This window comes from Mus caroli, chromosome 19 (assembly GCF_900094665.2).
Source record: "Mus caroli chromosome 19, CAROLI_EIJ_v1.1, whole genome shotgun sequence".
Taxonomy (NCBI): Eukaryota; Metazoa; Chordata; class Mammalia; order Rodentia; family Muridae; genus Mus; species Mus caroli.
This window is the reverse complement of record NC_034588.1, coordinates 22,300,562-22,313,852: the sequence shown is the minus strand read 5'-3', so window position 1 is coordinate 22,313,852 and position 13,291 is coordinate 22,300,562. Positions and strand designations below refer to the sequence as shown.

At 45.4% G+C, this 13,291-nt stretch overlaps 1 protein-coding gene and 1 non-coding gene across 4 annotated transcripts in view; one reads left to right on the top strand and one right to left on the bottom strand.

The window, feature by feature from the left end:
• Positions 1-13,291, bottom strand: part of Dock8 (dedicator of cytokinesis 8) — a 203,828-nt gene that overhangs the window by 27,110 nt on the left and 163,427 nt on the right. For all 3 annotated transcript variants that reach the window (XM_021151299.2, XM_029472366.1, XM_029472365.1), the window contains 8 exons: positions 12,830-13,012; positions 12,369-12,498; positions 11,511-11,598; positions 6,565-6,661; positions 4,024-4,158; positions 3,049-3,201; positions 1,318-1,476; positions 158-258 (listed from right to left, as the gene is read on the bottom strand). In XM_021151299.2, coding sequence (XP_021006958.1) covers positions 158-258; positions 1,318-1,476; positions 3,049-3,201; positions 4,024-4,158; positions 6,565-6,661; positions 11,511-11,598; positions 12,369-12,498; positions 12,830-13,012 — 1,046 coding nt within the window. The remainder of the gene's footprint in view (positions 1-157; positions 259-1,317; positions 1,477-3,048; positions 3,202-4,023; positions 4,159-6,564; positions 6,662-11,510; positions 11,599-12,368; positions 12,499-12,829; positions 13,013-13,291) is intronic.
• On the top strand, positions 9,938-10,069 carry LOC115030049. The gene has a single exon (XR_003835640.1). It is a non-coding gene; the product is annotated as a small nucleolar RNA SNORA24 (small nucleolar RNA).

Below are 13,291 nucleotides of genomic sequence, written 5' to 3'. Positions count from 1 at the left end.
TTCCTTTCTTTTTCGAGACAGGGTTTCTCTGTGTAGCCTTGGCTATCCTGGAACTCACTCTGTGGACCAGGCTGTCTCTTCCTCTTGAGTGCTGGGATTGAAGGTTTGCACCGTCACGCCCAACCCCAATGCCCTCTGTCTTCCCGGGAACATTTACCTGTACATGAGGTCCATAAGCATCTCAGGGTCTTCCTGGAATTCCCTCATCTTCACTGTGTCATACAGAATGCTGTTCAGATTGCAGAGAAGTTCCTCCACCTGCAGGAAAAAGAGCAGACAGTGACGTGCAAGGCAAGGCTTTGCTCCGAGAGAGGCAGGGATCCAAGGCAGAGAAAATCCAAGAATCTCCCGGGGCCATTTTCATCTGTGCAATCCAAGGCCCACAGGTGACCCAGGGCCCTGGGATCCATGAAGTCCCCTCTCCAACACCTTGACTTTACAGTCTGAATGGGCTTTGATTATTTGAAAACTGCAAAGGTGTAAACTTCTGTGGACTATTAGGGTGTGAGAGCCTACTACAGAGTAGGCTAGGGCCTGGAGCTAAAGGCAGACAGGCTGCACTTGTCACACGGGCATCTGCTACATGGGCATGGCAGCGAGACAGAAGGGTAACTGTCCTCCCGGTTTCTTTAGGACAGATCTTGTTTGTAAGCTCTTCTTAATTAGGATCTTTCTTGACTGCCTTACACATAAATCATTACCATCCATGCTCCTTATGCCCTCTCTCTCTCTCCCCTGAATTCAACTCTAGGAATTTCACTCCTCTCTACTCCCACATTCCAGAGCACTATTTCTTCATTAATCACCCCCACTATCTGTCTACCCATCTCTCTGTGTCTCTGTCTATCTATCTATCTATCTATTCTATCTATCTATCTATCTATCTATCTATCTATCTATCTATCTATCTACCTACCTACCTACCTACCTTTATGTTGAGGTGGAGATCAATCCCAGAGTTTTGTGTATTTTAGGCTCCACCACTGAATTACACTAACCCCTGTTCCCTGTACTCCCTTTTAAAATTCTTGTACAGTATTTGTTACCACACACAGGTATCACTTTTCTTATTTTGAGTCTTCTTGTTTTGGTACTATGTTCTCCTAATAGACTCTTGTCATCTTGAAGTTGAGGACAGTGGTTTGTGTATTGCATTTCTCAAGCACTGAGAACATTCAACTATAGGACAAGTTAAAAAATACCTGCAAATCACACGTATAAATTTTATATAATTTTATATGCAAAATCATAAATGTATATGCTTATAAATGGTTAATATCAAACTCATACATAAGACAAAGCTATGTTCATGTCTACCTGCATGGGAAAAGGAGTTGTTTGCATGGCCGTGTCCTCTTCTGAATAGGCCAAAATTGTCCTTAAGGACCTTCTCAGGTGCTCTTCATTGAAGTCTGGTGCTTTGCCTACCAGGGATGCCAGTGCCATGGTCACTTGCATCTTTACTCTTGCAAAGTTCTGCATCAGAAGAGATGGAGCAAACAGAGAGTCAGCAGGTACCTAGTGGGAGGCTGCGGGCCAGACACAAACAGCTCCTGGTGTTTCTTTCATTCCCGTCTTAAGCATTTCCTTTTCTCTCAATAAACTGTGAGCTACACTTTGCACAAGGTACACACTGCTGTTGAAATGGGTTGGATGGATCGTATGCTCCCATAAATCTGTCAGGCTCCCTTTAAATTTTCATTGCGTTTGGGCTGCCGCCACACTGCAGGGCTGACAGATTTGTTCTAAAGTTGGTCACAGGATATAAAGTTGGTCTTTGTGCCAAGAGTCTCTTTGGAACCTTCTGAGGCAGCATTTTGGCTTGTTTGTTTTGTGAAGCAGGGTTTCACCATGTAACTCTGACTGTCCTGGAACTCGCTCTGTATACCAGGCTGGCCTTGAACTCACAGAGATTCACAAAGGCAGAACTTTTGAGATTTTTGGATTTGAAGTAAACAGTAGCTTTCCATGTCTTCTTTTCTCCAAGGACTGTGGAAAACCACAACTTAAGGGCCCATGAGCATGCCCTATAAGCTTTTAAATTGTTCTCCCTAACATCTCACGAGGGCCACGGCCTGGGGTATAGCTCAGGAGTAAACATTTAGCATTGTGGGGTCTTCAGTTCAGTTCCCAGAATTAACACAAAATAGACAAAAATAAGACAAAGCAAACCAAGACCCTACGGAGTCTCCCTTTCTTCTCTTAGCCCATTTATCTGCCCCGTTTCATCTGTAAATTCTTTTCTAAGGTTAAAGATCTTCTTTTACAGAATTTACAATACATTTGGTAAAACACAGTCTCTCTCTTCCCAACCCTCACCTTTGGTTTTCGATACACAGGGTTTCTCTATGTAGCCCTGGCTGTCCTGGAACTTACTCTGTAGACCAGGCTAGCTTCAAACTCAGTGATCCACCTGCCTCTGCCTCCTGAGTGCTAAGATTACAGGTGTGTACCACCCTGTTGGGCTATAAAACATTATTTTAAAAGATGTCTCACTAACACGACAGCAAATAAAGTCCCAAGCCTGGATCCTGAAATATGCACAAACTAAGGCACAGGTTTGCTATGAAAATGAACTCACAAAATGTCTATTCAGGGCCAGGCCAGGCATGGTGGTGCACGCCTTTAAATGCAGAGGAGGCAGAGGCAGGCAGATATCTGTGCGTTTCAGGCCAGCCTGGTCTATATAGTGAGTTCCAAGACAGCCAGAGCTACATAGTGAGATGCTTGTCATCAGGTCCAGATGACAACAATCATTTACCATTCTCATTCACAAATGTCCTGGTACCATCCAGGACTGGTACGGACTCAGACTTTAGGACAGGACACTCTTTTGTAAATCCTGAACCTGCACACACAGGAACTTTGACTGCTGGGCAGCACCACACCCTCCAGCCCTTCCTCTCAAATGCTGGTGCTCATGGGCAGACTCCCTGGGGTCTTCCGCACAGGGCATAAGTAAAAGCCACACTGCAAAGCTCCCTTCTACCTCTGCCTTTCATTCCTGTTCTCTCCTGGTTCTGGGCTGCCCAGCCCGTCTGTGCTTACACTGGTGGCTCCGAAGCTGAACCGCATGAGGAGGTAGAGGGTGGCACAGGCTTGGCTCCGTGTGACGTCCATGCTGCTGCTGCAGTGATGTAGCACCCGCTGACACAGGTCAGCACACTGCTCCATCTCCTCCTCGAACAGCAGGTCTCCAAACTAGAAGAGACACAGGTGGCCATGAGGCGACCCTGAGCACTTGCATAGCTCTTCGGCTGGCTGTTGGGACATGCAAAATGTCTGTCTGGACAAGCCAAGAGCCTGAAGGGTTAACACCGTGCTCCATAAACAGAATGAGCCGCAAGTGTCAGACATGGAGGTAAGCGGTGACATCCACCTATGAGTCACATGGCTGAGGTAAGGTCTATGTCCTTAACTTCATTGTTAGCTAGGTTGAAGTCACTGCTGAGTGTGTCACAGCTATAAAGGACTTACTTGTGCCTTATGGGTTCCTTAGAAATTATTGGTGACTAAGAAAGAGAAAATTATTATAACAGAATTCCACTTTGTAAATTTACAAGATCCTATGTAGAAGGCACCCATCTACTAAGATTTCCCACAAAGGAGGAAAATAATCTCAACAGACTACTAGCCACAGTTCTCAGGCATCTGTCAGCCATCTTATTATGGTCATTCTGTCACATTAATTAATGGGAACCAGGCCTAGTATTAAATCTCACTGTATAAGGTATTAACAAAAGGGAGAGGAACTGTAGTTGCTCGTTGACTTTCACTCTCGTGTCACTGACTTTTAGTGAGTGGTCATTTGAAATTTCCATAGTTGAGCCCACACTGCAAGTGTGAAGCCACGGTCTGGCTTCCCCACAGTGAGTTTCTGAGAATCAGTGTGTCTACTTTCAGAGGGAAAAAAGCTTTTACTCCATGCTGTGCGTGGTGTCTGATCTGCTTACAGGGCGATGTGAAGCCAGACAAGAACAGCACTCTTAATTAAGAGTAAGAAAACAAGCATCCCATGTTTACCTTGGCGATGAGGGCTCGGAGGGTTGCGAAACAGTGAGTCAGGTAGGTGGTGCTCTGGTCACAGCTCAGAGAATTCACCAGGACCCGGAGGACACCTCCCAGCAGGCTGTCTTTACAGTCCAGGGCGGAGCTTGCCTGGGGGGTGGGGTGGGGTGGGGTGGAAGAACAGCATCACTGAGTAAGGCTGGAGGCAGGAGAGAGGGCTGCTGATTATCTTAGAGGACTGATGCGCCTTCTCAGCAGAAGGTGGCAAGGGCTCTGTGAGCCGCAATGTACATCGTTCATTAACCACCATGAGAGCGTAAGCTCTCTTTCCCCTTTACCCTCTTTTCAAAACTAACTGACTTGAGACTTGTGCCCAATTTAGGATATTAAGCCAAGTTCTAAGGTTCATCTCCCTCCGGCCTGGGTCATGGCTTTTGGAATGTCCTTTTCTTTGTAGGCCTGATTTCGTGTCAGTGTTTCGATAACAACTTCGAGCTTCAAGTATAAGAGGCTTTTTGGTGGCAGTTATGACTTCCAAATTGGCCACAGAAGGACTAATGAGAATAATAATCAACAGTATTTTCTATAGTTTAGCTTTCTTAGGAAACTGCAAATCATTTTGAGGCTTGGTATCAGGTATATTGCTCGCAGAAACAGCTTGTACAAAGATATTATTCATGTGATGCTAAATGTTTAGGGTACCGAAGTTAAGACACTTTCAAAAGATCCTTGAGTCAGCATTGGATGCTCAAGCCCCTCATATGAAAGGGGGTAGTATTTGCATATATAACCCACAATTCTCTCATGTATTTTAAATTTTCCCTAGCTTACTTTCAGTACTGTACTGGCTAGTTTTGTGTCAACTTGACACAGCTGGAGTTATCACAGAGAAAGGAGCTTCAGTTGGGAAATGCCTCCATGAGATCCAACTGTAAGGCATTTTCTCAATTAGTGATCAAGGGGGAAAGGCCCCTTGTGGGTGGGACCATCTCTGGGCTGGTAATCTTGGTTCTATAAGAGAGCAGGCTGAGCAAGCCAGGGGAAGCAAGCCAGTAAAGAACATCCCTCCATGGCCTCTGCATCAGCTCCTGCTCCCTGACCTGCTTGAGTTCCAGTCCTGACTTCTTTCAGTGATGAACAGCAATGTGGAAGTGTAAGCCGAATAAACCCTTTCCTCCCCAACTTGCTTCTTGGTCATGATGTTTGTGCAGGAATAGAAACCTTGACTAAGACAAGTACCTAATACAACATTGAAGCATCGTGTCAGCTGCTGATATTCTGTATTGTTTATGGAACAATGATAGGAAACTAAAAAGCATGCACATGTTCAGTGCAGATGCATTTTTATGCCAAAGTACTTTCCATCCGTGGTTGTTGGTTAAGCCTAAGGATGCGGAACCAACAGAGATCTGACTTGTACTGCCCTACAGTAGGGATACCAAATTCATGGGACACATGATTGTCCTTCAGCCATCCGTGTCCAAAACAGACACCATTTTGTCACACTTAGCACTGTTTTTTTTTCTACCCAGTGCAATCATAAAAATTAGAGTAGAAATAAAGACCCATTAAAAGAAAACTTCCGGCTAAGAGAATACAATCTCTGGCCTGTATTAGGCCTAACATTCTAGCTGTGATAGTAAATCACTTGGCCAAGGGACCACCCATAGAGTACCAGGTTCACCTTAAGCCATGCTTAGGAGATGGGTAGAATAATTAATCCTTTAATTGGATAGTGTTCTTTTTCTCCCCAGAATCCCCACCCCCTAGCACCATGGCTTACTGAGTCAATGCTACAAACTGTACATCTGTTTGCTTTTAAAAACTATTCAGAAAAGTGTAACTTCTCCTTTTTATCGTTCTCTCTTTTCTCATCATACTTTCCCCAACACTTTGGGGTTTGCCAGTGTTCTGGGCCCCCTTCCCTGCCATGTGACTACTTATGTCATGTGTCCAACCTCCATGCCAGCTTAAACAGAATGGCTTCCCTTCCTTTTCTCCTCCAAGCAGCCGCTGTGACTTACAGCTTGTCAGCTTTGGGGATTTGTCTTTAAGATGCTAATAAAATTGCCCTTCAGTTTCTCCTTGAGTCCATCCTTAAGTGCTTTTATTAAGGAGACTAAAAACCCCAAGAGGGGACCCCAGTTTCCCCCATGGTATCAGCAACTCCTAGCCTCGTCAGTGTATTATCCAGCTGGAACCGACCTACCAGGAGCAATCTAGCTACCCATGTTCTCGAGGTGCTTGGCTTTAAGGCTCTGTCTCCTTTATCCATGTAGCAGGTCCTTGGCCAGAGTAACTTTGAGGGTCAGCTCCTCAAACATCTAACTCTTTCCAAGGGAGTAGCAGTCAGAAAAGCCAGAGGATGCCTGGCACCTCTGGAATCTGCAAGGTAGGCACTGCTGCAAATTCCAAACGTTCCCACTTTAGTTTAAAAAAAAAAAACACATTCTGGAATCATGCTTGTGTCTTTTTCCATTTTGGATGACGAACCCCCTTTCTATTTCCAAGAATGGCACCCCCGAGCGGGCCCGATGGGGAGTGAGTCGTCCTCACCTGGATGATGTTCTCCTGCATATCCAGGATGATCAAATTAGCTTCTGTAGCCAGGTTGCCACTGATCAAGGCTTCTTGATCTAACTCAGCCTTTGTTCTAAGAAACAAAAAGCATGTCACCTATTAAAACACTGTGTGGCTTGGCCAGGTACCAGAGATGACAACCCATGCACCAGGTCCTGAAGGATTCTTTACAACCGTCAACCATCAAATCCACACAAAGTGGCCACCTCAACATAGCCAATCTCAGGGCTGGAGGTGTTTCCTGAGATTCGCCTCTGGTTGGGAAGATGGTCTAGTGAAGTCCCCAGGCCATCCATAGCCCCATGGTTATTAATAATGATGGCAATTATAAAAATGACAAAATGAGTCGAGAAGTTAATTATTGGTTACTACTAACAATTAGGTGAGCCTATCAGATAGCTGCTTAAAGCCTTGGGGCGTCACGTGAGCACTCTCTGGATCTGAATGGGTGGTTGTGGGATGGGGGGGAGGAGGGGGGGAGGGGAGGAGCCGCAGCAGGGTAGAGAGACAGGATGTGACTTGATCTTGGTGAACGCTGGCAAACAGAGCTAGAACTGTGGAATGGGAGAATCAGCGATTTATTACTCAAAGTCATCCTGAGAAGGAGGGAAGGTGGCTTCACTAAGAGCGAGAATGCCTTCTTCCTTCTCCAGTGGGAAGCACCGTTCACATCCCATGGGGTGGGGCACCAAACATTCTGCTGGAGGTTACTGGACTGGATGCTACCCGGCAGGAAACAGAAGTTACTAAGAGATTTAATTTCAAAGAGCTGGTGCACTCTGTGTACTAGCCCATCCATCCTCATAAAACAAGTGAAGCTGGGAAGGGAGAACGCGCTCTCCTCTCCCACAGCTTTGCCTTCATCGATTCAGTTACCCATAGTTAGTGACAGTCTTCCAGAATAAGCAAGGCGTTCTCCCTACACTGCGTTGGCTCCTGTCAGGTGATGGATTATCGCTTTGTCCAGTGTATGTATCCATGCTGTAATGCCACCTACATGTTATTTACTGATTGCTTTGTCCTGTGTATGTATTCATGCTGTAATGCCACCTACATGTTATTTACTGATCACTTTGTCCTGTGTATGTATCCATTGCTGTAATGCCACCTACATGTTATTTACTGAGTTGCTGTCTTAGCTACCAGATTGATGGACACATTTCATAGAAATGTAGACAAGGCTTTGGAACCATTCACAGCTTTGGGTATCTGGGGTCCATTGCCTGTAGATGAAAGGGTATTACTATAATTTATTTTTACGGTCCAAATTTAGTTTTAAAGGGTAAGAGAAACCTGACTTTCCCAATATGTTTCAGTGGCTAAGATGTTACCACAGATGCTGGGGTATTGTGCTATCAGTTCAAATGTCTTAGACCAGGATTATCCACATAGCTCTCTCTTCTCCTTTTCCTTATCCAGGAACAGTTGTGTATACAACACTGGTTGCTCAGAAAGGTATTTTTAACTGATTTCACATTCAGGATAGATTCTTCAGTCCTAATTGTTTGACAACCCTTCCCCTCATTTCTCTATATGAGAAAATATACAAGTTTTTAAAATTAATTTACTGGTATGTTTAAATTTATAGCAGGAGAGCCAGACGCCAGACATGGTGGTATATGCCAGGCATGAGTTTGAGGCCAGCCTGGTTTACATAGTGAGTTCTGGAGCCAGCCAAGACTACCTAAGGAAATCCTGTCTCAAAACAACAACAGCAATTCCCTAACCAAAAAAAAAAACAAAAAAACCAAAAAACCAACCAACCACACTTTGACCAACACTGTGCAGTAGAAATGTACTAGAGGCCATGTGCATTGTTTTATATATTATGATAGCTGCATGCGTGCACGCACGCACACACACACACACACACAAAAGATAAAATGAAATCAAGGGCATTATTTTCCCTTTTCTTTTTCTTAGAAAGGTTTTGCTGTCTTGGAAGTCCAGGCTCACCATGTAGACCAGGCTAGTCTCAAACTCACAGAGATCTACCTACCTCTGCCTCCTGGGTACCAGAATGAAGGGCATGGGCCAGTACTCCCAGCCAGTATTAATTTTTTACCATATTTTATTTAGCCCAATCCACTAAAAATACTGTTAATAAGTAACAAATATAAAAATCAATGCTGAAATGTACAATCTTGCATGCACATTTAATTAATTAATTAATTAATTCTACATCTCAATATGAAACAGCCACACTCCAGGCTCCAGGCTTCAGAACTGCACGTGGTTAGTGGCTCCAGTAATCGACAGTAGAGATAGTCCTAACCTGCCTTTGGAATTGTGATAAAATGCATGTAACATAGAACTTACCACCTTAGTCACTTTAATTATATAGCTCAGTAGCATTAAGTAATTCATATTGTCATGCAATATTGTCATCACTCCTGGGAGGTCTACCAGTCTGGCTCAGACTTGCCTGCACAGTCGAATCACCTTAAAGTTTGACTAACCTAGAAGTTCTGAACAAACTGGCAGAGGGTACCTTTGGACACCTTGGCACTGGGTGTGGTGGGTACACCTTCAATCTCAGGACTCAGGAGGCAGAGGCAGGTGGACCTTGTGAGTTCGAACTCAGCCTTGTCTACATAGAGAGGCCCTGGGTGGGTGGGGGTAGGAGGTGGAGCAACACAGACACGGACTTTGGAAGTTCCCACGGGAGATTTGAATATGTAGTCCAGGTTAAAAACTATTGCTCTAAAAGAAACAGGAGTCAAACTAATTAAAATTAAAATAAACATAAGAGAAAATGACAGAAGCTGTCATCTAAAAATTATAACATTTCCAAAGAGCTCTAACTTGCGCGGTTTTAATTGCCACCTGGCTGCAGGACTGAGGGGGTCATCAGTCACTCTGATAATGAGCAGCCCACCGGAGCCGGAGCTGCTGAGAACTGGCAGGACCTGCACGGTCCCAGTGAAGACTGCTGGTGTCAGCAAATAGGAAAGGCTTCCCAGGGCAATTCACAGAGCCCAGTCAAACACCCTTGCCACACTGTCTCCATCTTGTGCAGCAGATGACCTGGTTAGCATCTAAGCGGTGCTGGGCCTCCTGCACACAGCTTTGGTGTTACACACTTGTCTTCACCAGCTATCTCCCCTCCCGAATGAGAGCATTGGACAAGGAGAGAGAAAAAGAGAAAGCAGGGCCAAGTGCCTAGCTGTGTCACTTCAAATCCATATTTCCTCCCTGAAACCGGGTGCAAAAATGTATTGACACAGAGTCAAAGTTCTTAAACACCAGCTAGGAAGATCAGAGCGAACCAGTCTTCTAAGCAAAGGGGCATTATTAATAAGACCAACAACGGGGGCTCCCGTGTGACACCTGAGTGACCAATGTGATTCTCCATGTATCTCTGGACCGGCCAGCTATGGACGTCTCCTTTCCAAGCCATGGAGGAGCACATTCTTGCTTAGTGGCAAAGCCGTCACCATGTAATTGGTATCAGATACATCGACTGGCACAAGGAGCATCCTTCATTGTTAAGAAGCTATGGGCTACCAGATTATTTGGCATGCTTTTCAAAATAATTATTAAACGGTTTCTAGGAAAACAGGTGATATTTTAGAGAAACTTTGAGCCCCTCCCCAAGAGTCCTACAGGTTAACAAGGATGTGTTATCCTACAGTAATGGTGAAGACATTAACATTTATTTACTACAACACTGCTATCTTCTCACCCCTCCTCTTGGTGAGCACTTCAGACACAGTGAAGCTGTACTATCTATGTTTTGTTGTATATGTGGGCTCTTGAACCATTCAGTGTTTTGCTCAGTGAATCTGGGATTCATAAGGGTACCTATGGCTTAGAGGCAGAGAAGACAGACATTATCTATCCCCACACATTTCACTTTAGTGCTCATATGTCTAAATTGTTATATATGGTGCTCTCTCTCTCTCTCTCTCTTCCTCCTCCCTCCCTTTCCCCCTCCTTCCCCCTTTGATATACCATATACCTATACACATCTGCTGGCTGGTTTCTGTCAACTTGACACAAACCTAGACATATCTGGGAGGAGGGAATCTCAAAATTGAGGGACTGCCTCTATCATCTTGTCTACAGGCAAGTCTATGGAGGCATGCTCTTGATTGACAGTAGATGTTAGGGCTGCCAGCCCTGGGCAAGCAGTCCTGAGTTATATAAGGAAACAGGCTAGCAAGTCATGAAGAGCAAACCAAGAAGCATTGTTTCTTCATGTCCTCTGCTTTAGTTTCTGCCTCCAGGTTCCTGCCCTGGCTTCCTTCTGTGATGGATTTTAAGTCATAGGATAAACGAAGCCCTATCCTCCTCAAGCTGCTTTTGATCATAGTGTTTTTATTAGAGCAACTGAAAGCAAATTAAGATAACACATGTATGTAATTAGAGATTGAAGAGCATACTCTAAAACCAAGCGCTTGTCCTGATCACTCAATGTTCCCCTAACACTGTAACAACCTGGTACTTTGTTATGTACTTCCAAATCAAATCAAATATATTCCAAAATCAAATATATTTTGATTTCTTTTTTGAACAATAAAATGTAAAGCTATTATCACTATCTCTGAATATCCATCTTTGTGTCCATTTTCATTATGGAAATACAGATGCGGAGTTGGGAGGCTGACACCAGGTCCTCCTTTCTCTAGTCTCTGCTCCTCACCAATTGCTTTCATCAAAGGGGGCTGTGGAAACCAGGTTTCTTTAAATTCTGGATACATTGTTAACAGCTGAAGTCACAGCTTCTTATGTCTCTGGGCATCCTGGGCAGCTGGAGCTGTACTTACGCAGACAGTATGTTTCCTTTTCTTACTACCCTCAGAAGGAAGGATGCAGTTGTCTCAGTAACACAAGTAGCCTGGGAACAAGAGCTAAGACTGTGAGTGAACACAGTGCAGAGCGGGTGAACACAGTGCAGAGCGGGCGGCAGGGCAACTTACTTGTCCAGCTTCTCATTAGCCTGCCGCCACTGTGTCTGCTCTTTCCTCCATCTCAGATTTTCATTGATGCCTGGAAACCGGTCAGTCCCTGGGAGTTAAGAAACACACGACAGGAATTTGATTAGCATGAAACCCTCTAAGATAACCAAAAGTTCAGTGCTCAGCTTAGCTGAGAAGCATCAGCACAGACCCCCTGTTCATCAGTCTGTGCTGCTCTGAGGAGACAGAGCTGCCGTGCCTATGCCTGTGGTGACCTGCCCTGGATGAACTGGAGGCAGCTCTGGAAGATGGTCTGCCTTCCACAGTTCTCCTGAGCAGGGGTTCCCGTGAGACTCCCTGATTTGCTAGAAGGTAGGTCAGGGTGTCAGGTGAAAGCCCTCCAGAGTCCATGCTCTCCTGTCACTGTTTTACTGGGCATATTAATCATATTTATCATATTAAAGTGATGAGTGCAGGTGTTTGGGTCATGGGAACCCTAGGACAATGGTACACCGACATGCTTTTTGGGAGACTGCTCTATGCAGTAGCATCTTGAATGACTCAGGGATATGATTGTGGGCTGCAGAGCCCTCCAGTTTGTTGATCACGTCCCCTAGAGGGGCTTGAAACAGGGAAGACAGCGCTTCTTCCCTAATCCATGAGCCACTTTCTTAGATGTGGCCTTTATTTGCTGTTAAATCTTAATTAAAACACGGCATTTGGGGATACTTTCAGGGTGACTCTTTCCCTCAGAAGTGGGGAACAAACATTCTACAAGACAAGCACAGGGTCCCAGCACAGGGTCCCAGAACTTGCTGTCTCGGGGAGTGACGTCCAAGAGTGAAGAGCTGTGTAGCAGATGGGAGGACTACTGCACACCTGGAATGCGACGGCGCATCATCTCCCCACGGGCTCCTTCCCCACGGAGCAGAGCCTCTTCCAGCTTGGCCTTGACGTCTCTTGACTTCTGCAGGACCTGGTTACTGACTTTGTCAGAACTCTGCTTTCCCTGGAAGAACAGAGGTAGAGACACATTGGGTTTAGTGGGATCTCTGCGAAGGGAGAGATTTGTCAAAAGAGAACAGGGTCATGGTGGAGAGTTTAGACATAGACTCCACTTTTCTGGGGGCTCCTGTGTATAAAGCTTTATTGGCAGGAACAGGCCCACTGCAATAGGCAGATATTCTTTCCACGTGAAATGGTCACATCTGCAGATGCAAACAGGCTGTGGGTTGTAATACAGTGTAGGAAGGACAAACGATGCTGCTGTTGCCCAAAGGGAAGAGAGTAAGAAGACAGGATTGGAACAGCTAAGACACACAGCCCCCCCCCCCACTTGCCTTGTATTCAAAGCAGGAGACACAGATGAACAGCAGGTCCAGAATCCTATTGAGCTGCATGGAAGGCAGGTCAGCGATCCACTTCCTGATGAGGCTCTGATCAGCATTTTTCATGATCCACAGGAAGCAAATCATGAGGTGGCGGGTGGTGTCTGCATTCAGCATGTTGTACTGCTTATAGGGCTGGAAGGGGGCGAAATGGGGTGGGGGGAAGGGAAGGAAGAATTCAGGCCACAGGAAAACTTACAAGTGTAAGAGATGAGAACCCCTCAGAACACTGTGCCTACTTCCAGCACATGGCTGGGTATCTGCTTCCAGTCGCCCTGTCTTCCCGAGGCTAGAGAATGTGTGCTTGGTGCAGGGCTGCTCAGGAGAGGCATGCTGGGACAGAGTTTAGATTAAGCTATGAACCGCTGAACTGAGCACGGTCTGGTGCCCTGCTCTGGATCTTGATGTTGCTCT